Here is a 22,755-nt window from a genome sequence, read left to right as displayed (position 1 = left end):
GGCTTGCCTCAATTTATCAATCTCTGTCCACTCTGTTTTGAACATTCAGGGCAGACAGGGAAGTGCTCCGTGTTTCCAGGCATGAACACTCCCTGGCTGGGGGTTCTGTACTTGTATCTTAGCCTCCCCAGCAGCACAGTTTCCTGTCTTGGGGAGCCAGGAGCCCCAGAGACAGGGATGGAGGTTACATATCAGGAGAATGGGCTGGCATTTCAGACTGTGTTCTAATGGCTGTCCTGGTGAGATGGCACATATGGGACAAATGTGGCCATGTTGCGTGGCCATGTCGCATGTCCCTGCTATTTCTGGTGACTTTAATAGCCCAGCCCTCCTTACTCTTCGGCTTCTGTCCAGTGGCCCATTTCACACCTACATTTAGAAGGTGAAGCCTCAGGGTTGGCACAGAGACCACTTTGGGCTCCCCCAGCTTCAGAGACTTTGGGGCAGGGGCGGAGAGTCCACGTGTCTCTGTCCTGCAAATCTGAGTGCTGTCTGATGTCTCATTTCTTTACAATTTTTGGAGTGGGAATTAAACCTAGGGCTTCCCACATGTTAGGCAAGTGCTCTACCATCGAGCTACATCCCCTGTCCTGATGCCTCATCTCTGTGTCTGGAATTATGAACACTCCTGTGACTGTAAATATTTTCCTTCAGAAGGGGAAAAAAAAGCCGGGTGGCGGGGAAAGCCAGCAAAATCCACACAATCAGGCTTGATGGCCACGTCCCAAACAAATTGCATTTATTGGCATGAGAAGTGCTCATAACCGACTGTGACTTATTCTCTTAACCAGATTGTAAAAAGAGTGCCCATAAACTCATTCCTTTCTTGTAAGAAGCCAGGCAGGGCCTGGGGTTGTGACTCAGTTGATAGAGCGCTAGCCTAGCAGGCAGAAACCCTGGGTTGAATCTCTTGCACCCCATAAACCTAGGGCAGTGGCTATAATCTCAACACTGGGGAGGTGGAGGCAGGAGGAGGCTCAGAAGTTAAGGTCATTCTCAGCTACATAGTTTGAGGCCAGTCTGGGCTACATGACACACTGTCTCCAGAAAGCAAAATAAACAGACAAAGAAGCCAAACAAGCAGGCTGTGCTTGGTGGCCCATGTGGCTCTTTACAGCACGGCTGGGGAAGGCCTTAACTCCTCTTTTAACTTGGAGGGGATCTTCTCCTTAAGGCCTGCAGACTGGATTCGGAGGGGCTAAGAGGTGGTGAACGACAGGACCAGTCGTGGGAAGCACGTTGACTTGGCTGGTGCCTGCTACAGCTCCTGTCTGTGCTTGTTTTTTCAGTGACATATTTGACGCCATGTTTCCTGTCACTCACATCGGTGGGGAAACGGTCATTCAGCAAGGTATGTTCCTCTCCAGATGTCTGTTCTGACCAACATAAGAAGCTGCCAGAAGTGGTGGGTGCTCCAGAGGCTCAGGCAGGAGGATTGTCTAGAGTTCAAGGCCAGTCTGGGCTATGGTGTGAGACTCTTCACAGAGATTGGGGTTTAGGGGGAGAGTATGTATATTAGGGAGATAGAGGCAAGTAGACCTTTGTGAGTTCGAGGCCAGCCTTGTCTACATAGTGAGTTCCAGCCCTGCTATGGCTCCACAGTGAGAGATCCTTGTCTCAGAACAAACAAACAGAGGAAGGGGGTAGGCAGGCAGCAGAGGAGGGGGAAGAGAAGAGAAAAGAAATTAATGAAACACAGCACAACAGGTAACATCAATCTGTCATCCTAGCGATCCAAGAAGCAGGGGAGGTGAATTTTGAGTTCAAGACCAACCTGAAGAACTTAATGAGTGAAGAGAGTATTGGGTGCATGGCTCCTTCGTAGAGCCTTTGCCCGGTGTGCAAGAGACCCTGGGTTTACTTCCAGCATGAGAGAGGGGGTGGTGCTCCGTACCCAGGGATTGGCACCTGGGGCTGGTATTGCTTGGCACTGGCTGACACATGTAGTTACAAGGGTTCTTTGCCAGATGACCAAGGCATCTAACTCATTTTGTTTCACATTTTACATCTGTTGTCTCTTTGTTTTGTCATAGGGAATGAAGGAGATAACTTCTATGTGATTGACCAAGGAGAAGTCGATGTGAGTATCTATCCATCCATCGTGGGTTTTGGACAACAGGTCCTCTTTGCATGCTTGGCTGGAAGACTTCACACAGCTTAGCACCAGGTCTCACAAATGCAAGCTGGCAGCATTTCTTTCTGAATAGATCCTAATGTTTTATTTGTTTGTTTATTTATGGTGCTAGGGATGGAACTCAGGGCTTTTAGCACTTAGATGAGTGTTCTGTCACTAAAACACCAGCCCCTCATTGGGGGATTCTAGGCAGTTGTTCTACCACTGAGCCACACCCCAACCCCTTCTTTTCTAAACGGCTCTATCAACTAAGCCACACCCCCAGCCTCTCACTGGGAGATTCTAGGCAGGGGCTCTACCACTGAGCCACACCCTCAGCCCCTTCACTGGGGGAGTCTAGGCAGGGGCTCTACTACTGAGCCACACCCCAGCCCCTCACTGGGGGATTCTAAGCAGGTGTTCTACCACTGAGCCACACCCCAGCCCCTCACTGGGGGATTCTAGGCAGGGGCTCTACCACTGAGCCACACCCCAGCCCCTCACTGGGGATTCTAAGCTGGTGCTCTACCACTGAGCCACACCCCAGCCCCTCACTGGGAGATTCTAGGCAGGTGTTCTACCACTGAGCCACACCCCAGCCCCTCACTGGGGGATTCTAGGCAGGGGCTCTACCACTGAGCCACACCCCAGCCCCTCACTGGGGGACTCTAGGCAGAAGCTTCAGCCCTGAGCCACACCCTGCCCCCAGCCTTATTTCAATTGTTTTATTCAAGAACAAGAAAGCATTTTGTCTAAATGACAGTATAAGACTATAAAAGCCCAGTTTGGAAGGAGATCTGTGTCTGGCAGGCACAGGCCCAGTGGGGTTCTTTCTTGCTTTCACAGAGGGTCTGTGTGGAAAGCAGCCTAAGGTGTTCTCTTTGTCTAGCCAACTAGTTTAGCCTACAAACTCTGCAGGCTTACAGTGGGTTACCACATGGGCAATAGCTTCCATGTTTATAGACCCTAGAGGTACTGATGTGACATGGGGTGACTGTCAGCTTTTGTGCCAGCTTGCAACCAAGCTTCACCGAGGTACTGTCAGGACAAAGGGCTCACATGTTTACAGAGCATCCTCTACCCTGCCCACTCCAACTCTCTCCATCACTGTAATGTTAGAAGCATCCCCTTTAGAGACCTCACCTCTGCTGGCCCTCCCTTCTTCTACCTCCATGGCCACCCTTGTCCAAGCCCCTCAGTGTCCTCTGACTGGAATGACACTAATGTCCCCTCGTCTGACTCCTGTTGTCAGAACATGTTTCCCTGAGCTGAGGGGTCTGTTTTCTATCCAAATCCTCTATGGCTTTGTCTCTTTTGACATAGGGTCTCACTTCGTAGCCCAGGCTACCTCCAAGCTCATGGTAACCTTCTTACACCATCCTCCTAAGCAGTGTGATGACACCCATCTCTGAGTCAGCCTGGTACCTCCTCTTGCCTCCGGGAGTCTGACCTACTGTTGAACTGCCACTGGGCTTGGGCTGGTATTGTCCTGGTGGGTGTCCCCCACTTCCTCTTGCTGTCACCCTGAGTATCTGCTTCTCCCTGTAGTGTTGTAATCTATGCCAGCTCTTTGGGGTGAGTGTCAGCAGGTGTGCCACGTACCCTGCCCTGATCAATTGCTTATTTGGGGCTATTTTCTGTGATCCATTTCTTGAAGGTCTGTCTCCAGATGGAACAGAGAGGACACAGACAGAGTCTTCCCAGGATATTTCAGGGTCCTTAGTGTTGCGGGTCAATTCCTAGGCCAGCCCCAGGGTTATTGCTGGGCTGTGGCTCAGTTTAGCCTCTCCTTCTAATTAGCCATAGTTTGTGCCCCACCTGTCCGAGGGGACTTGCTGTGCCCTCCTTGCCTCGGAGGTGTCTCGGCCACACCCTGCCTGGTGCCCTAGGGTTAGGCGAGCTATTTTGGGCCTGGCCTCTGCTCCTAAGCCTATGTCCAGCCAGGCTATTTCTGGGAAAATCCTTTTCTGATTTTCCCCAGCAGCCCAATTCTGTCCCACAATGCATTTCTGGGAACTGCACTGGCCCACCTGCTTCCGGAGCCACCACATAGGAAGTGAGTCACCCCGGTGTCCAGAGTGGGGCACACGCAAAGTTGACCTGGGGAATCTGACAGCTCAACCCCTGGTCTGGGTCTCAGGGGAGGGAGGGCCTCCTGTCTCCCCAAACAAGGAAACTGAGTTGGGAGGTAGTGATCCCTTGAGCCACTCACACAGAGGAAGCGTGAGGCAAATGTTTAAAAAGTGGTTCTGATGCTAGTTAGGTTCTGCTGTGACACAGCTTCAGATCAAAACAAACATCCATGAAAAGCCCAGCTCAGAAAGCAGTTTGGTTCCTGGCCTACTCCAGGCCAGGTTTGGAAGGGAGCGGAGGAGGCTGTGGTCCCTAGCAGTTTGTATAAGTGGGTCCTGAGGACCACTGCTCTCTTGGTTGGAAGTTGAAATTGCTGGGAGGTGTGGGTCACTCATTTCTAATTTTTACTTTATGGTTGTTTTGGGTTTTTGTTGTTGTTTGATTTTTTTTTTTTTTAAAGATGGGGGTTGCCAGGTGGTAGTGGCACATGCCTTTAATCCTAGCACTCAGAGGCAAAGGCAGGCTGATCTCTGAGTTCAAGGTCAGTCTGGTCTACAGAGTGAAGTCCAGTCAGGGCTACACAGAGGAAATACTAAATAAAATAAAATAAAATAAAATAAAATAAATAAGTGAGGGTCTCATGTAGCTCAGGCTAGCCTAAACTCATTATGTAGCCAAAGATGATCGTTAATTGTCAATCCTCTTGCCTTAATCTCCTGAGACCTGAGATGACAAGCATTGGCTTAGACCATGCTGGGGCTAGAATCTGTTTTTTTTTTTTTTTTTTGCAGGTCAGGCAAACACTCTACCAACCCCCCATAATTTGCACCCGTAGCTCCTCTCCCAGGGCGTGATCCCTGGTCATTGTCCTCTCCTGGCCCTAAAACCACCACTAATTGCTCTGTCTGCTCCTTCTGCAGTGTTTGCTAGCTCTTTCTTGCTCTCCAATGGCATTGCCAGCTCCCATAGTACTCCTGAAAGTATTCAACATGGGCCTGCCCTGGGGGTGCTGTGGTTACTTCATGGGGTGGATGGCAATCAACAGTGAACAGCATCTCCCACCTCAGGGCCTGGGCTTTCTCCAGTTCTCTGCTCTTAGCTTTGCTCTGCCTTGCAAACTCTTATTCATCCTTCAATACTCTCCAGGCCCTGCTCTTCTGTCTCCAGTGGAGCGACGATAAATGCTGACCTTAGTGACAACAGAAGACCAGATTCTTCCCCTGTAACCTGGGAGCCCGTGTGGCTTCTGATCTGGGCCCATTCTTTCCTTGGAACATGAGGCTGCCCCTCCCCCTCCCCCTTGCTCCTCTTTCCCTTCTTCTTCCTCTTCCTCCTCCACTTCCTCCTCCTCCTCTTCTTCTTCCTCTTCCTCTTCCTCTTCCTCCTCTTCCTCCTCCTCCATTTTTTCCCTTTTTTTTTTCCACCCCGAACTCAAACTCTTCAAGTGTTGGAGAATATCCTTGAACTTCTTCTGATCCTCCTGCCTCCACCTCCTGAGTGCAGGGATTACAGAGCTGTGTGGCCATATCTGATTTGTGTGGTGCTGGGGATGGAGGTCCACCCACCCCCCACCCCCCACCCCCCGCCCTGGGCTTCGAGAATGTTAAGCAAGCAGGCTACCAACTAAGCTGTGTATCGCAGTCCAAACGTGAATTCCTTTGTGCTTACTAAAGTCTCCTAGAATTTTTTGATTCCATCTCAAAGACAAGGCTGGGGTGACCCCAGGGGATTCTGGGTCACATATTCTTTGACTTCCCCCAAACAGGTGGCTATAGGAAAAGTGCTGGCTGTTCTCAAGGTTATGGAGTCCCTCAGAGCCCCACCCCCAGCCATGTACATCTCCAGGAAGGCTGTGGGGGAGTCAGAACCTTGTGCAGGCTGTGCAAGGAGGCTCTACTCTGGTCCTTTCCACCCTGGGTTTTGTCCCAGAGGGGTGAGCATGAGGTCCACAGTGGCCAGAGTGTTACACCATGGGGATTCTCCCACAAAGAAAGCTTCCTGCCCTCTTCCCATGGTGTACCAGGCAGGCCCCACCTCCTGACTGTTCTAGACAACCTTTCATCCCCAGGGAAGCCCTCCACACCCACAGTCTACCCCAATTGCAGTGGTCACCTCCCTCCACAGATTAGCTCCAGTGTACCTGAAGGCATGTGGCCATCTTGTGTGCTCCTGGCTCACTGAGTCTGAGGTTTTCCCTGGATGGGCACAGTGTGCTCAGTGTTTAAGCCTGTGCTATTCTGTCTCCTTTCAGAAGCCAGCCTCTACCTCACTGTCCCCAGAATCCTGCAAAAGTGAAAGCCACATTAACTGATGACTCTGACCCCAGATATGTATCTGTGACCCCTTGTATGTGGAATGAGGGATGGATAGGACTGGAAGGATCCCATAAACCTCCACTCCATCCTTTTCAAGGCAGGATTGAGGGTCCCCAAAGTCACAGCTCATCTGAATAGGACCCTTCCAACCCTCCCAGACAGATACCTTCCAGGTCCCAATGAGTCAATAAGAGGCTAGGGTGGGAGGAGCCTGGCTTGAGGTTTTCCCCAGCCTCTGGTTGGCCCCACTATCTTATAATGATGGTCAGAGCTCTAGCTGGCCACCCACCAACCTGGGGACATGTGGAGGCAATTTTGTGAAGGAAAAAGTGAGCTCACCTTCACAAAACAGTTCCTCAAATATATTGTCTGGACAGATCTGCCCCGCCTCCCTTCCCAGCCCGGAGGTTCAGGTTCAAAGGCAGCTTAGAGGTCCTTGCTGGATGCTGGCTGGCCAAACCAGGATGTCTGGGCATCGTGGGTGGATGCCGCTTCCTGGCTAAAGCCTCGAGTTTAGGATGTAGAATCTGCGGGTGGTGCAAAGACTGGACCTATGAGTGGGTGCGTCCGGCCTCGCCTCCCTACAGTACTGTGAAAAAGTCCCGACACCTTCATCAGTCTCTCAGACTTTCCAGTGGTAACAGGGGTGGGCGGCAGGGAGCATCCACAGGGATGGGCACGGAAGAAGCTGGACTGTGATGTGGGAGATGCAGGGTAAACACACGGGGGCTGTGAAGGAAGGCCACATTTAAAGGAATCAAAGGGTGCCCAGTAAGCCGCTGGGAGCGAGAAGCCCGTATGTCAGTCCCGGCTGAGTTATGGGGCATGTATTACTATAATCACTGTGATTACCCTCAGCAAGCTTCTATGGCCTCAGTGCTGCATCCTGTAACCCTTCCCCCAGGCCAGGCAGGTCTGTGAGGATGCCTTTAGGGCAGCCACAATCCATCTGTCTTTACCTGGGTGGGGACATGAGATGTGACCAGCTTTACCTTTCCAGGCAGGATCTGCACCCCTCCCTCCAGACAGGCCAGTGTGCTGGGTTTTCTGGGGCCCAAAGGAATGCCCAAAGTTCAGTCTTAGTTGAACTCACGGCTTTCCACAGAGACTTTGTAAATGCTAGGTGTATGCCAAGAACTAGAATCCAGTTTTCTAGTAGAAAAATATTTTCCAATTTGTTTTATTCATGGCATACAGCATTTCTGCTAAAACGGACACCCGACAGCAGGTGTATGAGATTGGGGATGGGCTCTGGGGTCTTTCCTGGTTGTCCCTAGACTCCTTGTTTTGGGAGTGCCGCCATCCCTTCCAAGGTTAACAATATCCCCGTGAGCTCTGGGTCCGTAGGATTCCTCCTGTGTTAGGAGAGGTTCTTCCCTCCCTGGCCACACTGTGTGCACCCAGGAGCTGGGCATCACTATCCTGTGCGGGCTGGGGATTGTTCAGTTCGCCAGAACTTCTGGGTGAGCACATCTGTTTGAATTGTTAGAGTGCTTGGAGCATGAGATTAACTATATTATCAACAGTGCAGCTGTCCACCATCACCCGTCCCCAAAACTCTTTACTTTGTGTGTGGCCGGGGGTGGGGGTGGGGTGGGGTTGGGGGGGAGAGGGCGTGGAGGAGAACACATGTCTGTGAACACCAGCTCTTAACCTCAGGTATCTTTATTAGTCACTGTCCACCTTGGTGAGGTTTTTGTTTGTTTGTTTGTTTGTTTGTTTGTTTGTTTTGTGAATGTGTCTCTCACTGGCCTGGGAGCGTGTAATTTAGTCAGGCTGGCTAGCCGGGTAAACCTTAGGCATCCACCTGTATCCACCGACCCAGCCATACACCGTGACATCTGACCTTTTAAAAAACAAGGCTTCTGGCAACTGAACTCAGGTCCTCACATTTCCACAGCGAGCCGTTACCCACTGACCTGTCTCCTCAACCCTCCTCCTGTCTGAACTGCCTCACTCATCTCATCTGGTCCCTTCACTGAGTCACTCCATGGTCCCACCCCAGCCCCTGACTCCCCTCTTCCTACTTCCTAGCCCTACAAGTCTGACTCCCAGGGTTGGAGAGATGGCTCAGTGCTTAAAGAGCTCTGGATACTCTTCTAGAGGACCTGGGTTTGATTCCTAGCATCCAGCTGTCTGTCAGTTCTGTTCCAGGGGATCTGATCCCTTTTTCTGCCTCCGCCTGCACAGACACACATGCGGACAAAAACACCCACACACATAAATTAAAAACAGCCTCTCCCTAGCCTAGAACTCCCTGATCCATGTAGGATAGTCAACAGTGAGCCCCAAAGGTTTGCCCATATGTACTCCCCAGCTCCTAGCATGGGGGTTATAAACCCTGGCCACTATGGCCAGAGGTTTCATGTGAATTCTGTGGCTAGAATTCACATATTCCTGCTCTAAAAATAGTCCGACTCTTCTGGGGATTCTCCTGTTGACTTCACACAGCATCTTTCCTGTGGCTGCTGGTCACTGAGCAAAACAGCCTCAAGATCCACCCATTCACACTGTAGCAGGTGTCAGAATGCCCTGCTTAAGGCTGAGTAATATTCCACTGGGAGCATATGGCACATTTTCTTTATGTGCATCCTTATGGGCTCTTGCAGGCTACCCTGGAGTGAACAGGGATGTGTGAATATCTCCTGGAGATGTACCTTCCAAAGTGCTGTTATGTTTCAGTTGGCCGTCTGTTGAATGCAGAGCTGGCTGTGTCATTTTTTTTTTTTCTGAAGATCTTGGAGCCTCCCAAGCATATTTTACCCACACAGCACATCGTCTCCGAGGTCCTCAGTGACCCTACTTAAGGTCACAGGGTGTTGAATATGGTCTGGCAGTGAGTGTTCCTGGATTTGAGGGTGTTAGACCCTGAGGAACCCCAATGCTGTACTATTCTAGTGGGGCTGGGCTACACAGGTTGAGGGTTCTGGCAGTCCCTTGGATTGTTGGGCTTGCTGTACAGACCTCATGTGACTCCATTTTTTTTTTTTTCGGAGAAATCATGGGATTCATATTGGGGCATGGTCTTGACCTGACCTGCCTTCTGGGGATCTGGAAATGCATGTGGACATGAGGAAGAGTGAAAGATGGCTGCACCCAGAGATGGACTGACTATAAAATGGAACCCTTACTGGCCTGATGACTTCCTAGGAGTGCTCCAGGGCATAGGCCAAGGTGTGGCATTCCTGTGCACCAGACCCACATTTTGTGCTTATCCTTATCCTCATGTCTCTACTGCTATCTTGCCCACTTGGTTGAAGTGCTTGAGAAGGGAGGAAGAGTTGGCCCTGCCCTGGGTGCCCTGCCCAGGGCAGCCCTGGGCTCCTGGCAACCTTTGTCCATCTATGTCAGGAGAGTGATGTTCACTGGTCCTGGAGTCTTGGTGCTCTAGAAACCCAGTGATCTTTGGAGACTCTACCAGGACTTTACTGTACAGGTGACCTTCTGCTGCCCAGCCACCTCTGGTGACCTCTGGTCCTCTAAAAATATGCAAAGGCTAGGCCACCCCAGGAGTCTAAATTGAGAATTTTTTTTTAATTGTTTTTCCTTTTCTTCTTTTTGCTAGTGTGTTATGTCCATGCACATGTGTGCAATGTGGGTGTGTCCATGTGTGTTCAAATGTCAATGGAAGCTAGGGGTCAACCCTCAGTCATCATTTCTCAAATACCATCCACTTTGTTTTATAAGTTTAATCCTATTTATTGTAGGGGGGGCTGTGTGCGTGCATGCGTGCATTTGTGCATGTGAGTGTGAGCGTGTGTGTGAGTAAGTGATAGGGTGTGGTGCTTTTGACATCACACATATATGGAGGTGAGAGCACAGTTTTGTAGAGTCAGTTCTGTCCTTTCACCTTTGCATGAGTCCAGGGATCAAACCTGCTGAGTCCTCAGGCTTGTGTGGCAAGTACCTATCTGTTGAGTCATCCCGTCCGTCCACCTTGCTTTGTTAATACACAGTCTCTTACTAGCCTGGAACTCACTGATCCATGTAGGAGAGCCAACAATGAGCCCTTCAGGTTTGCCCATCTGTATTCTCCATGCCGCAGTGCGGGGGTTACAGACCTTGGCCGCTATGCCCAGAGGTTTCACGGGGATTCTGGGGCTCAAATTCAGATTATTGCTTGCTTGCAAGGCCAACACTTTATCTACTGACCCATCTCAGCCTTGGTTTTTCTTTTTCATACAGTATTGTTCTGTAGCCTAGGCTAACCCGATCCACCAGACTCAGTTTTTCAGGGGCTAAGATCACAGGCATGGACCACCACACCAGTCTTGTATCTCTACACCATAAGCCCATGGCCTGAGTCTCTGCTATCTGGAAGATTCCCCTGAAGCTGGGAATCTGTCATCTACTGCGGAGTCCCTAGAGGTGAGGAGGTGCCTGAGTCAGAGGGTCACTCACTGAACCAAGGCTCAACAGGGACAGGCAGGAAGGAGGAAGGCAGGCAGGGCAGGGTAGAAGAGGCTGGGCTCAGCTGGAGGACCCTTGGTCCCTAGTGTAGCATAATGTGGCGCAGTGGGGCCTCCCACCATTTTTCTCCTAAAGGAAGAAAAAAACAAAAAAAATGGAAGCAAACAAGAGTAGCCCCTTTGCGTACCAGCTGGGTGGGGGAGCTGTGACAGAGGCCAGTGTGCACAGAAGGATGGCCCTTTGTCCTCCGGGTGGCCTTGGAGGACACAATGGTTTCCTCTGACACTGTGGGAGATCCCCTAGGCTTGAGGCTCTGGGCTGAGGAAGGGTAGTCACTGCACAGGGTCCCTGCTCATGGTCATGTCCCAGAGCAGCCATACTCACTCCTGTGGCGTGTGAAGTGGCGGAAGGATTACTACCACAGAGGTATTATGTTCCCAGAGACTCAGTGCTCTTGGGTACGTGTGTGTGTGTGTGTGTGTGTGTGTGTGTGTGTGTGTGTGATAGCTTTAGGTCCTTCCGCCAAATTGGGGTAGCTACTGGGGGGACTTCCTGATCCCCATACTGCAAGGAGACTAGCCCACTGGCAGCTCGCTAGCAGGGACTCGAGTGTCTTACATACCTCTTCCAACCCCAAGAGCGTCTGTACATAGGACTCCACCCAAGATGACACACGGGGACAAAAGTGTGGTGGGGACAGAGCAGCCTCTGGGGCTAGGCTTTCAGTAAGACTTACTTCTGCTGAGCCAATAGGTGTGCCTGTGATGCAAGAGATGTTACTAACCTCAGATCTTTGTCAGGAAACAAACAAGGAAGTCACATTCAACTCAGTAATGTTCCAGATGCCTGGGTGGTAGTGCATGCCTGTAATCCCAGGTCTCTGGAGACTGCAGTGGGAAAATGTTACCAAATTAGGAAACAACATAGACTACAGAGGGGAAAGTCTGTCTCAAAATGAGGAGAGATTAGGAATACAGCTCAGTGTAGGCATTTGTTTAGAATACTTCAGAGAGAAGATGGGTGCATGGCTCAGTGGTAGAACCCCTGCCTAGAATCCCCCAGTGAGGGGCTGGGGGCGTGGCTCAGTGGTAGAGCACCTGCCTAGAACCCTCCAGTGAGGAACTGGGGAGTGGCTCAGTGGTAGAGCATCTGTCTAGAAAACCCCAGTGAGGGGCTGGGGGCGTGGCTCAGTGGTAGAGCACCTGCCTAGAATCCCCCAGTGAGGGGTTGGGGTGTGGCTCAGTGGTAGAGCCCCTGCCTAGAATTCCCCCCGGGAGGGGCTGGAGTGTGGTTCAGTGATAGAGCACCTGCCTAGAATCCCCCAGTGACAGGCTGGGGCATGGCTCAGTGGTAGAGCCCCTGCCTAGAATCCCCCAGTGAGGGGAGGGGGTGTGGCTCAGTGGTAGAGCCCCTGCCTAGAATCCCCCAGTGAGGGGCTGGGGTGTGGCTCAGTGGTAGAGCCCCTGCCTAGAATCCCCCAGGGAGGGGCTGGAGTGTGGCTCAGTGGTAGAGCCCCTGCCTAGAATCCCCCAGTGAGGGGCTGGGGTATGGCTCAATGGTAGAGCCCCTGCCTAGAATCCCCCAGGGAGGGGCTGGGGTGTGGCTCAGTGGTAGAGCCCCTGCCTAGAATCCCCCAGGGAGGGGCTGGGGTGTGGCTCAGTGGTAGAGCCCCTGCCTAGAATCCCCCAGAGAGGGGCTGGGGTGCAAGACCTTGTACTCAATCCCTAAACAAATGACCAAAACAATGATCCTGGCAGCATCAGATGGGTATGGCAGCCCATCTAGGCTGGATGAGCACACTGAGGCTCACGGAGCCAAGTGACAGACTGAAAGTGACACTGAGGGGCCCTGAGAGGGCTGTGCATACTCACTGAGCTCCATGTTCAGATTAGTGGGGTTTCCAACCTGCAAGCTAATTGCATGCATAGGTTCCTGCAGGAGCACAGGTGAGGTGGCAGTGGCAGCCCTGAGTTGGGACCCGAGGCTGTGCTCTTCCCTCTTTGGGCTGTGGAAATGATGTGAGGTCCTAGGGGTATGCTCTGAGGTCTGTAAACTCATATCTAAAGTCCCATACTGCCACACTCCCTCCCTGTTTCCATCCACATTCCCCACAGCATTTGGTGGACATTGCTTCCAGATTCTCTACGGATCTTTTTGGCTCTAGGTTTTTTTTTGAGACAGGACATCACTGTATAGCCCAGGCTGGCCTGGAGCCTGTCATCAGCTTGGGGTGACAGCCGGCCTATTCTCTTTGCAGGTTTTTAAGGGCATTCTGTGCCCTGCTCTTCCCCTCTGAGCATCCCACATCCTTTTGGGGTTTGGAAAAGTCACCAGGCCACATGGGAAGAGCACACACCCCACCTGGTCCCTGAGTTCCGTGTCTGGGAACTATTGTCCTCCCTACCCCCTATCTTTTTGGCCAGCCAGTCCCCTTCCACGTCTTGCTCACTTCATCGTGGAGTTACAACCATCACCTGCGAGGCGTTCTCTTTCAGACAGAAATCTCTGTGCCTCAGTTATTACCGGATAATGAGACATTGATTTCAATAAGAATCGCTTCCATGATTCATCACAATCCATTCTCTGCGTACGCACCCGTTTTTTAGCAGTGGGAACGGTTCTGTACGCTCATTGAGACGCTGTGGGATAAAGCGTGCATTGTGTCAATTTATAGTAACTGAGCTGCACAATCGTCCTGGGAATGAACAATCTGCCCATTTTGTGCCCCTGCTGGGTGTGGGCCGCGCAAGGTCCATGCATAGTGTGCACACTGTGCAGGGCGCGTTGTCCACGCGGCCTGAAAGGGAATCTTGTCCTGGCTCCTTCTCGGTGCAGCTTGGTAGTGGTGCCTGGCCAGGGGGCTCAACTAGGCCAACAGCCAAAAGACTTGGGTGCTTGCCGTGGTGATAGAGGCCTAGAGGAGAAGGGGAACAGTCAGTGTTTGCCCACAGGGGTGGGACAAGAGGGACACTCAAGCAGAGGGGTCGCTGAATGGCCAGAGAGGAGAGGCATTTTGTAAATGGAAAAGGCAAGAGAGAGAATGTTTGTCTGGATCCATCCTTCTTTGTGTAATTGTAGAGCATTGGGGTACAGTTGGAAATACTGAGGCCCAGAGAACCTGAGAGATGATTGCTGGCTGGCTAACCAGCCTAAGAGGTAGCTGGGACACACTGTGTTTTGCCCTCTACTCTTGACCAGTTCATTGATGGCAGTGTGTGCTGGCCAGGTGTGGCTCTGAGTAGGCTGGGATAGATGCTCCTTGGAGCAGGTCACACTGGCCTAAGGTTACCTCCAGGGCAGGAGTGGATGTGAAGTGGTCGAAGAGCCTTACAAAGCACCTCTCCTTTCCACTGGGGCTGGTCGTGGGTCCCCCCATAGAGGAAGCAGCTATTGTGAACCACGTGTCCCACTGACCTTTTTCTCCTATTCTCCAAAGGTATATGTGAACGGGGAATGGGTGACCAACATCAGCGAGGGGGGAAGCTTCGGGGAGCTGGCCCTCATCTACGGCACCCCTAGAGCAGCTACCGTGAAGGCCAAAACGGATCTCAAGCTCTGGGGCATCGACCGTGACAGCTACAGGCGCATCCTCATGGTGAGTGGAACCCTGACCAGGAGACTCTGCCAGGGGAGGAGGCACAGTAGTAGGAGCTGACACCACCAGAATCCCAGGTCTAAGGTAACGATGGGCTTCCCTAGTAGGCACAGCCTGTGACCTGAGTGGAAAGTATCAGAAGCTCCTCAACCCAGGAAGATGACTGGGAATGTCTCAGTTGCCATCCCCGCTTCTCTCCTTCCAGATACTGTACACTGTGGTTGGGATAGCTCGATCTCCAGTGCTACCATCTTGGATCAGAGGTCACTTGGAGAATAAAACCCAGGGTCCCTCCAAGGTGACATCTGGGCAAAGGCTAAGGTTACGGGAGTCACAGGTCATAGGGACAGAATGCAAAGGCCTTGGGGTGGCTGCTACTCTGAGCACAGGGGGCTGTATAAAGGAAACATCATGAGAAGAGAGAGTTTTGTCCTAAAGGGTTAGGAGGCTCTCTATCCTGAAAATCCACAACCTCTTCTGGGGCCCACTGTCATGATCCCTGACATACAACTCCTTGAGTCACAGAGGGACCTGTGATTCAGGTAGATTGAGTTAGATTGGGGAAACTGAGAGTGGCCATGGGGTGAGATGTTCCAGAATGTTCCCCAGAATAGCTCAGGATGGAACCCCGGTGCTCAGTCACTGAGGCACAGAGGGCACGTCCTGTCGTGGTCTTGATGTGATGATACAGCTCTTCTGTAGGACACACTTGTAGATCACCCCTGTCTTGGAGGCAGCCGTCCCCAGGGCCCGGCTTGCCCAGCACATCTGGGTTCCCGCACTGGGCACAAAGACACAGCACAGGCGGTATAGCTCTGTAGTTCTTTGTCTCCAACATGTTCTCCATCTGCAGGGACCTGCCTGTCCCAGTAGGAGGGTGTCATGGGGGATCCTCCCTCTCTGCAAGAGGATGCAGTCCCAGTCCCCTCTGAGCACACCTGGCCTGAAGTTGCATAAGCAGCTGTTTCTTGACTGTCTCGTCTATGCTGTGTCATTGCTGGCTGTGGGACTTCTGTGGTTAGGACTTTATATTCAGAAATGCTCTCAAAATCGCAGAGGGAGCTGGCGCTCTCTTTTGGGTTAATTTCGGATCCCCCAGACACTAAGAATAGAGCCATTTGGGCTCCAGAATCCGGCAGAGCTCTTGTGGGGAATTTGAATCCTGTCCGCACCCATCCCCCATCTGGGCAGAGTTAGATCCAGCCAAATCACACACTACTGAGGGATCCTGCCTTACTCGGGCTCCCGGTGGGAGATGCATAAGATGAGAAGTCCCCAGTGTCTCCCTCCCTCCCGGGAGCTGGCTATATCCCACAAGGTTAGCTCAGACACCACACTAGAGATGGAATCCTGTGACTTGTCCTTTGGAAGTTTCCTAAGTGTTTCTCCCTGCTGCTCTGTTTCTCTAAGGGGCACACGGTGCTCAGCACTGGGCAGAACCATAGGTGTACCGCCATCTGTAGGCACTCAGGTGAAGATTCAACAGAGGGCAGCAGTCCATGAGTTTCTTTCCTTTTATTTCAGCCCTCTGTTCACTCACCTGTCTCTCACTGGGAACCCCGCGTTTGCAATTCTCTATAGAGGGGCTGGGATGTGACTCAGTTAGTAGAGGGCTGGTCTAACATGCACGAAGGCCTGGGGTGTGGACCCAGAGCTTCCTAAGGAGGCACGGTGGTGCGTGCCTGTCATTTCCAGCACTCAAGGGGTGGAGGCGGGAGGTTCGGGAGTCCAGTGTCATCATCAGGTTACATAGAGGCTAGCCTGGATTACGTGAAGCTCAAAATATAAAAGATATCTCAAATATCTTTTAATATAAAATAGTATCTCAAAATATAAAAGAGTCATGTCAAAGAGTCACATATACAAAATCAAACTGTGTAGTACAGGCCACACTGGGGGTCTTCTGAGGCCTCTTAATGAAGTGTCCAGAGTCCCTGGATCTTGTGTCCTAAGTGGATGTGGGTCTCCATTCCCAATGCCACTGACTCTGAAGGACCCACCCACGTCCTGGCTGACTCCTTAAACCATCTCCCCAAGAACCAGCTACCCTCCATTTCATAGTACAGGTGATATGACACCTTCAACCTCTATGAATGCCCTCTTCCTTTTCTGTAGGGTTTCTGAGATGAGTCCCCAAGTGACTCACAGGAGGTCACACAACCTGGGAATGAATAGGTGACTCTATCCACCCTTGCCCAGAATGAGAACCCCGAGGCGGTGGGGAACTAGATACACATAAATGACTAAAAAACTTCTTCTGAGCCTTTGCTCATGGTGCGGTGCAGGGTGGGGGTGGGGGTGGGGGTGGGGAATGTGCTCGGAGGCAGAGCTCACCATACATAGCATGTGGTTCTCATCACCTTGGGTGGCAGAAGATTGGGGGGAGGGTCTTGGATCCCTGGTCTCATTGTCCTACCTGGGACACCCTGAGCAAGGTGGAGCCTCTGCTTGTTCAGCAATCACCATCTTCCTCTCCTGAACCCACAGTGACCTCCCAACCCAGCCTCATGCCAGTTCGCTAGGCACACACTCCTCATTGGTGAGGGAGCGGGGAAGGGCCCTGGAGACTGGAGGTGAGTGCCAGCTCTGCTCTTCTGGGTTTCAAGGTCCCTGCTATTGAAACCTGATAGGGATCTTGGCTGAGGTCTGCCTTGGTTTCTTTTTCCACTGCTGTGGTAAAATACCCTTGACAAATGCCTCTTAGGGAAGAAAGAGCTTATCTGGGCTCCCAGTTTGCAGTCCAGTCCATCACAGCACAGAGGTCACCGCAGCAGTTGCTGGACGTCACATCCCATCCACAGCCGAGGAGCAGAGAGCACTGAATGCCAGTACTCCATTCCCCTTTGCCTTCAGTCCAGGAGTGAATGGTTCTGGGCTGCCCACATTCCAGGTGGGCGTTCCCACCTCCGATAACCCAATCAAGATAACCCTCCAAACACCCACAGAGCAACCTAAACTAAGATCATCCTTCCTTGAGACCCCTTCCAGGTGATTCTGGATTCTGTCAAGTTGATAATCAATACCAGCCACCACAGGGCATGCTGCAGGTGCCAAGGGGACAGGCAGAGCAAGTCCCTGAAACCAGGCAGGCTACTTGGGGAGAAGGCTGAGCTAGCCTTTGCAAGCAGGTTCCTGGGCTGAACCCCATAGGAACCATCTTAGGTTGCTGTCTTGAATACTGTAAAACTGCTAAGCTGGGCATACCCCATGTCACCAAGAGGCTTAGGGATGCCTGCCCAGTCTAGGAACAAAGCAGGCTGGCATCACCTGCTACCTGACTACTTCCCTAGGCCCCACATTTTCATCATTGTCTTTCCTGCTACATCAATGTTAGCTTCTGAGGTGCCTGGGTCACAACCTGCCTGCATTCCTCTGGCATGGCTTAATTGCTAGGTGGTCAGTGGCAACTGCACATTTTCAAAAGAGATGCTTTTTTTAAGGGCTGGATGGGATTGAAATGGCTTGGGCCAGGTCACCGAGCAGGCTGCTGCTACCACAGCCACCTGACTTGCTCCAATAGGCAGACACAACAGTTCTGCATCACCAGAGCCTGGACACTGGCTTTCCAAGTGTGCTGTCTTGTTGTCATGGAAACAGACTTGTTCCAGCCTCTGCTGGCTGGCAGAACTATCCGTCTCACCATCAAGGTCCATAGCCGAGGACAACTTAATAAAGTTCTCCTGGCACTGCTGGACATTGAGTCCCCAGCCCTGTTGCGACTTGAATTCGTAATTTTTCTCCTTGCTATGACAAAATATTGACAAAGGTAGCTTAAGGGAGAAGTTTATTGTGGCTCACAGCTTTAAGTACAGCCTGTCATGGAGAGGAAAGGGTTGTGCAGGATCATAAGGCAGCTGGTCACATTGCATCCGCAGTCAGGAAGAGAGGGGTGGGGAGGAGAGAGGAGAGAGGGAGAGAAAGAGAAAAAGAGGAGAGAGAGAAGGAAGGGGAGAGAGATGAGAGAGAAAGAGGAGAGATGAGGAGGGAAAAAGAGAGAGAGGAGAGGAAGGGTGAGAGAGAGAGAGAGAGAGACAGACAGAGAGAGAGAGAGAGAGAGAGAGAGAGAGAGAGAGAGAGAGAAGACATGGTTCTCAGCTCTCTTTCTCCTTTAATTCAGTCTAGGACCCCAGCCCATGGAATAGTGGGAGATCCTCCCACATTTAGGATTGGTCCTCTCACTTATAAGGCAAGTCTACACTTTAATAACCCAGTCTAGAAACCCCTCACAGACCTGCCCAGAGGTTTTTCTACTAGATGATTCTAGATCCTGTCAAATTGACAATTAGAATTAGCCACCACAAGATTCTTCCTGGAAAATAGCGAGCTTAGCGGTGTGTAACTCTGGGCTTCTGGGACTGGAATTCCGTGGGCTCATTAGTGCTTCTCTGAACGCAATCTGATGGGAAAGCTGAGGCCCAAGGTCGGGAGAGGGGGATCTGGGGTCTTGTCACTATATCCTGTGCCAGTCTTCATGGAGACCTTTTGGGGGAGGTTTTAGTATTCCCATTGCACCAGATGAGAAGACAGAGCTCAAGAGGCCAGTGAGAATGGAGGTCTGAGCCCAGGCTTCCTGACAGCTAGCTCAACAGAGTCATCCTCCAGCTTCTCTCAGGGTCCTCACTGGTCAAGGGGTGCTGTCCCTCTAAGCTCGGTGCGCATCCCTACACTAACTCATAGCCACCCGTTGCTCCTAACAGCCTCTGAATCTTGGAAATGACACCCACGACCTCAGCCTGTTCCCCAGAGTCCCATGGTGCTGTCCTCGTGTGACCTTGTTCTTTGCCCAACCCCTTCTCTGCATCCTTCACGTCCCTCTCCTTCTACAGACACCTGAGTCTTTGGTCTTCAAGTGTGAACTTCCTGGGCTGTCCACCCCAGCTTTCTAGGGTCCTCAGGTCAGAATGGCAAGGTCTGGCTGGTAAGAGCCCCGGTGTCTGCTGATGTCTGTGTCATGGGCATCACCTTCCAGTGTTGGTACATGATTGATTGGGGATAGATTTCTCTTCTGGCTCCTCATGCTTTAACTGGACTGTGGGTACCTGCCTGTGTCTCCAAGAGGCACCTGGCCATGGAAATCACACTACGAGTGATGGACTGCAGAGAGAACAATGAACTGTCTCTGCCATTAGCTGACAGGCACCCAGAGAGGAGATATCCAGGGCAGCCAGGCCCTCCTGCGTATCTCTCCATACAGGACTGAGCCCTCTCCTCCTTCACTGAAGCCCGTCTGAAAGCTACCTGCAGGCTTGAATACTGCTTGCTGGCAGCTACTTGGCCTGCACAGGAACATGGGAAGGTGATGATAACGTATGTGTGACATCAAACTGGACCACCTTAGCTCTCTGCTCTGTGCCAGCTCCAAGCCTGGGCATGGTGTGGGATTTCCCCCAATCCAGGATGGGCATGGAGATTGACCACACGGTTTAACTCATGGCAGAGGCTTTGTGGACAGAGCTTCTATCCCCACAGTAGGAGGGAATGCAGTTTGGCATGCTGAGGGAGCTCATGCTTGTAATCCTGGCATTTGGGAGGCTGGGATAGAGTCACAGGTTCTAGGTTAGCCTGGACTATATAGTGAATTTGACACTAGTGTGGGCTACAGAGTTAAAGTACACTTCAACAAAGGAAAGAAAAGAAGCCAGGTGTGGTGGTACACGCCTTTCATCTCTGCATTCAGGGAGCAGAGACAGGCAGATTTCTTATGTTAGCACCTAGTCTGAGCTACATAGAGAGCTCTACCTAAGACAGTGATTTCAATCCCCAACTCATGAGACAGGCCAGACTATTACCCTTTGGGTTTCTGTTTCCAATCCAGTAGAGGTATAACATCATCTCTCAGAGCTGTGGGGCACATTAAGAGCAATGTTGGGGGCAAGGTCTCAGCTATGCTTCTTGCCATCTTCCGAGAGAAGAGTGTCCCTGAGAGTAGCTGGGGCACAGGGGACTGGTGCCTGTCTTCAGAGTTACCCATCCTATTTCTGATGACTAGGGGCTTGTCTCAGGCTGATGGATGCTTGTATCAGAACAGGAAGCAAAGGACCTTTGGAGCTCACATGTCAACAACTTTATCTGAGCAGTGGTATGATGTCACGGAGGGAGACATGGGGCCCAAGTTAGAGAGAGCGGCCAGATCATGGATAGAGCCTGAGGCTTGCAGAGGACAAGATTGTTTCAAGAGCATAGGCAGCGGTGGGCTGCCCTCACCACGAGCCCTCCTCTGGGGTACTCAGTAAGATTCACATCAGTGACAATCACCACTGCCATAGTTGCTAACGCCACCTTCTGTACTGTCACCATTAGTTAACATCAGCAGCACTGTCATTGACACCATCAGTGTCAACAATACCATCACCTTTACCACAATTGCTACCATCAACCCCCACCATCATCCCCACCATCACCGCTATCATCACTGCCATTATGACTGTCAATAGCACCATTACCACCTCAACATTCTCATTACCATCATTACCATCATTATCGTCACCATCAGAAGCATCACTGTCATCATCACCATCATCACTACCAGCAGCACCATCGCTGTCATTACCAGCACCACCATCACCACTATCACCATCATTATCATTATCGTCAAAACCATCACTATTACCACCCTCATCACTATCTCACCATTACCACCACCATCATCACTATCAATACCGCCATCACTATCATTACTACCACCATCATCACTATGATTACCAATGGCACCATTACCACCACCACCATCATCACTATCTCACTATCGCCATCATCACTGTTACTAATATTGATGCTATCGCCACTATCAACATAAGTAGGGATATTTATTGACTCTTGGTCCTTATAATAAATGATTTTTAAAAGTCTCAGTCCCCTAGGACTAGTAATGTGGAAAGTACATCCAGATTTACCCTTGTTCCCTGACTTGAAGTGTTGATCCCCTCAGAAGCTTAGCCTGGCCGTCCTCTATGTGAAGCCCTAGGAGGACATGGGAGGGCAGACCTATCCCGATATCTTCAACCCCACTAAGGTGTGGGGCTCAAAAGTGATACCCATGGTAGACTTCACATTCTTTCTGAGAGTGAGAAGCCCATATTGACCCCATGATCTGTGTTCTAGATGCTGAGAGCCCAGGAAGTGAGCCAGGAGTATTGAGTGTCTTTAGGCAAGCAAGAAGGTTGACCTTGGGCACGGCTAGGGAGAACCCCATTGTCTGGCCCTGTGGAAGCTATGGTGTGCCCTGGAACTTCAAGAGCCCTTCTTCTTCACTTCACCAGTGCTCACATTTTTATCATATTTTTCCGGGGACTGGCATTTACTGCCACGTGCCTTCAATTCAGTCCTCTTGAAAATCCTTTTCCCTTCAGCAGGGCTTCACTGACTGACTTTGGCTCGTGGCTCTGAATTTGGGTACATGGGACCCCATAGAGAGGGGGCTCCTGATGCAACCCTTATTTCGGGTGTGATAGAGCCATCTGTAGTGAGCCTAGTTGAAGGAGGCATGACCATCTTTACACCCAGCTGAACCTGCTGCCAGAGAGCAGGGGCAGCCCTGTCAGTGGGTGGTGTCAAGAGAGGGATAGCAGGTCTGACTCCTAAGAGCTGATGCTTCAGCTCTGAGCCTGCAATGCACTGGCCTCTACATTTCTGCTCCCGTCAGGGCTGCTGCACCTTGTGCTGATGTGCTTAGAGCTTAGCACCAGGCCCCACGAGGGATGTTCATAAATGCTACCCCACGTAGGACTGAGATCGCCAGTCTTTTAGACAAGGCTGAGCCACGCTCCTCTAAAGACATTTGCAGCCCCCCCGTGTATCAGTCCTGTATCTCATGTCTGATCCATCTCCCTTTCCTGGACATCTTCCAGTGTACATCTTCCTCAGCAGACTCAGGGCTGCAGTACCTGAGATTGATATAGACCTCAGGCATAAGAGGGTCTCAGCTGCAGCAGTACTTCTCTAGGACATCTATGGTCTCTCATCAATGGCCAGGGCAGTCGACACAAGCCTCCCTTACCACTGCTGTAGACTCCTGAGGTTGCCGGGAGGTCCACTGGATGCATGCCCTGACAACCTAAAGGCTTTGTAATGGCAGGTTTTAGTGGTGCATACTTATAATACAAGTCAGATGGCTGAGGCAGGGGCATTCATTACATATTAGATTCTACCTGGGAAGAGCAGGGGAGGCATAGCCACAGCCAGCCACCTTTGGAAAGTTTTTTTTTGTTGTTGTTGTTGTTTGTTTTTGTTTTTTTCAAGACAGGGTTTCT

The 22,755-nt window shown here is 51.3% G+C and overlaps 1 protein-coding gene across 5 annotated transcripts in view; it reads left to right on the top strand.

Annotated features, from left to right (window-relative positions):
* Prkar1b (protein kinase cAMP-dependent type I regulatory subunit beta) overlaps window positions 1-22,755 on the top strand; it is a 121,875-nt gene that overhangs the window by 74,095 nt on the left and 25,025 nt on the right. For all 5 annotated transcript variants that reach the window (XM_031338460.1, XM_031338462.1, XM_031338461.1 and 2 more), the window contains 3 exons: window positions 1,290-1,351; window positions 2,034-2,080; window positions 14,348-14,506. In XM_031338460.1, the coding sequence (XP_031194320.1) occupies window positions 1,290-1,351; window positions 2,034-2,080; window positions 14,348-14,506 (268 nt within the window). The remainder of the gene's footprint in view (window positions 1-1,289; window positions 1,352-2,033; window positions 2,081-14,347; window positions 14,507-22,755) is intronic.

The sequence above is a fragment of the Mastomys coucha genome, unplaced genomic scaffold (genome assembly GCF_008632895.1).
Source record: "Mastomys coucha isolate ucsf_1 unplaced genomic scaffold, UCSF_Mcou_1 pScaffold22, whole genome shotgun sequence".
In the NCBI taxonomy this organism is placed as follows: Eukaryota; Metazoa; Chordata; class Mammalia; order Rodentia; family Muridae; genus Mastomys; species Mastomys coucha.
The sequence above is the reverse complement of the archived record's forward strand: the minus strand, read 5'-3'. Positions and strand labels throughout refer to the sequence as shown.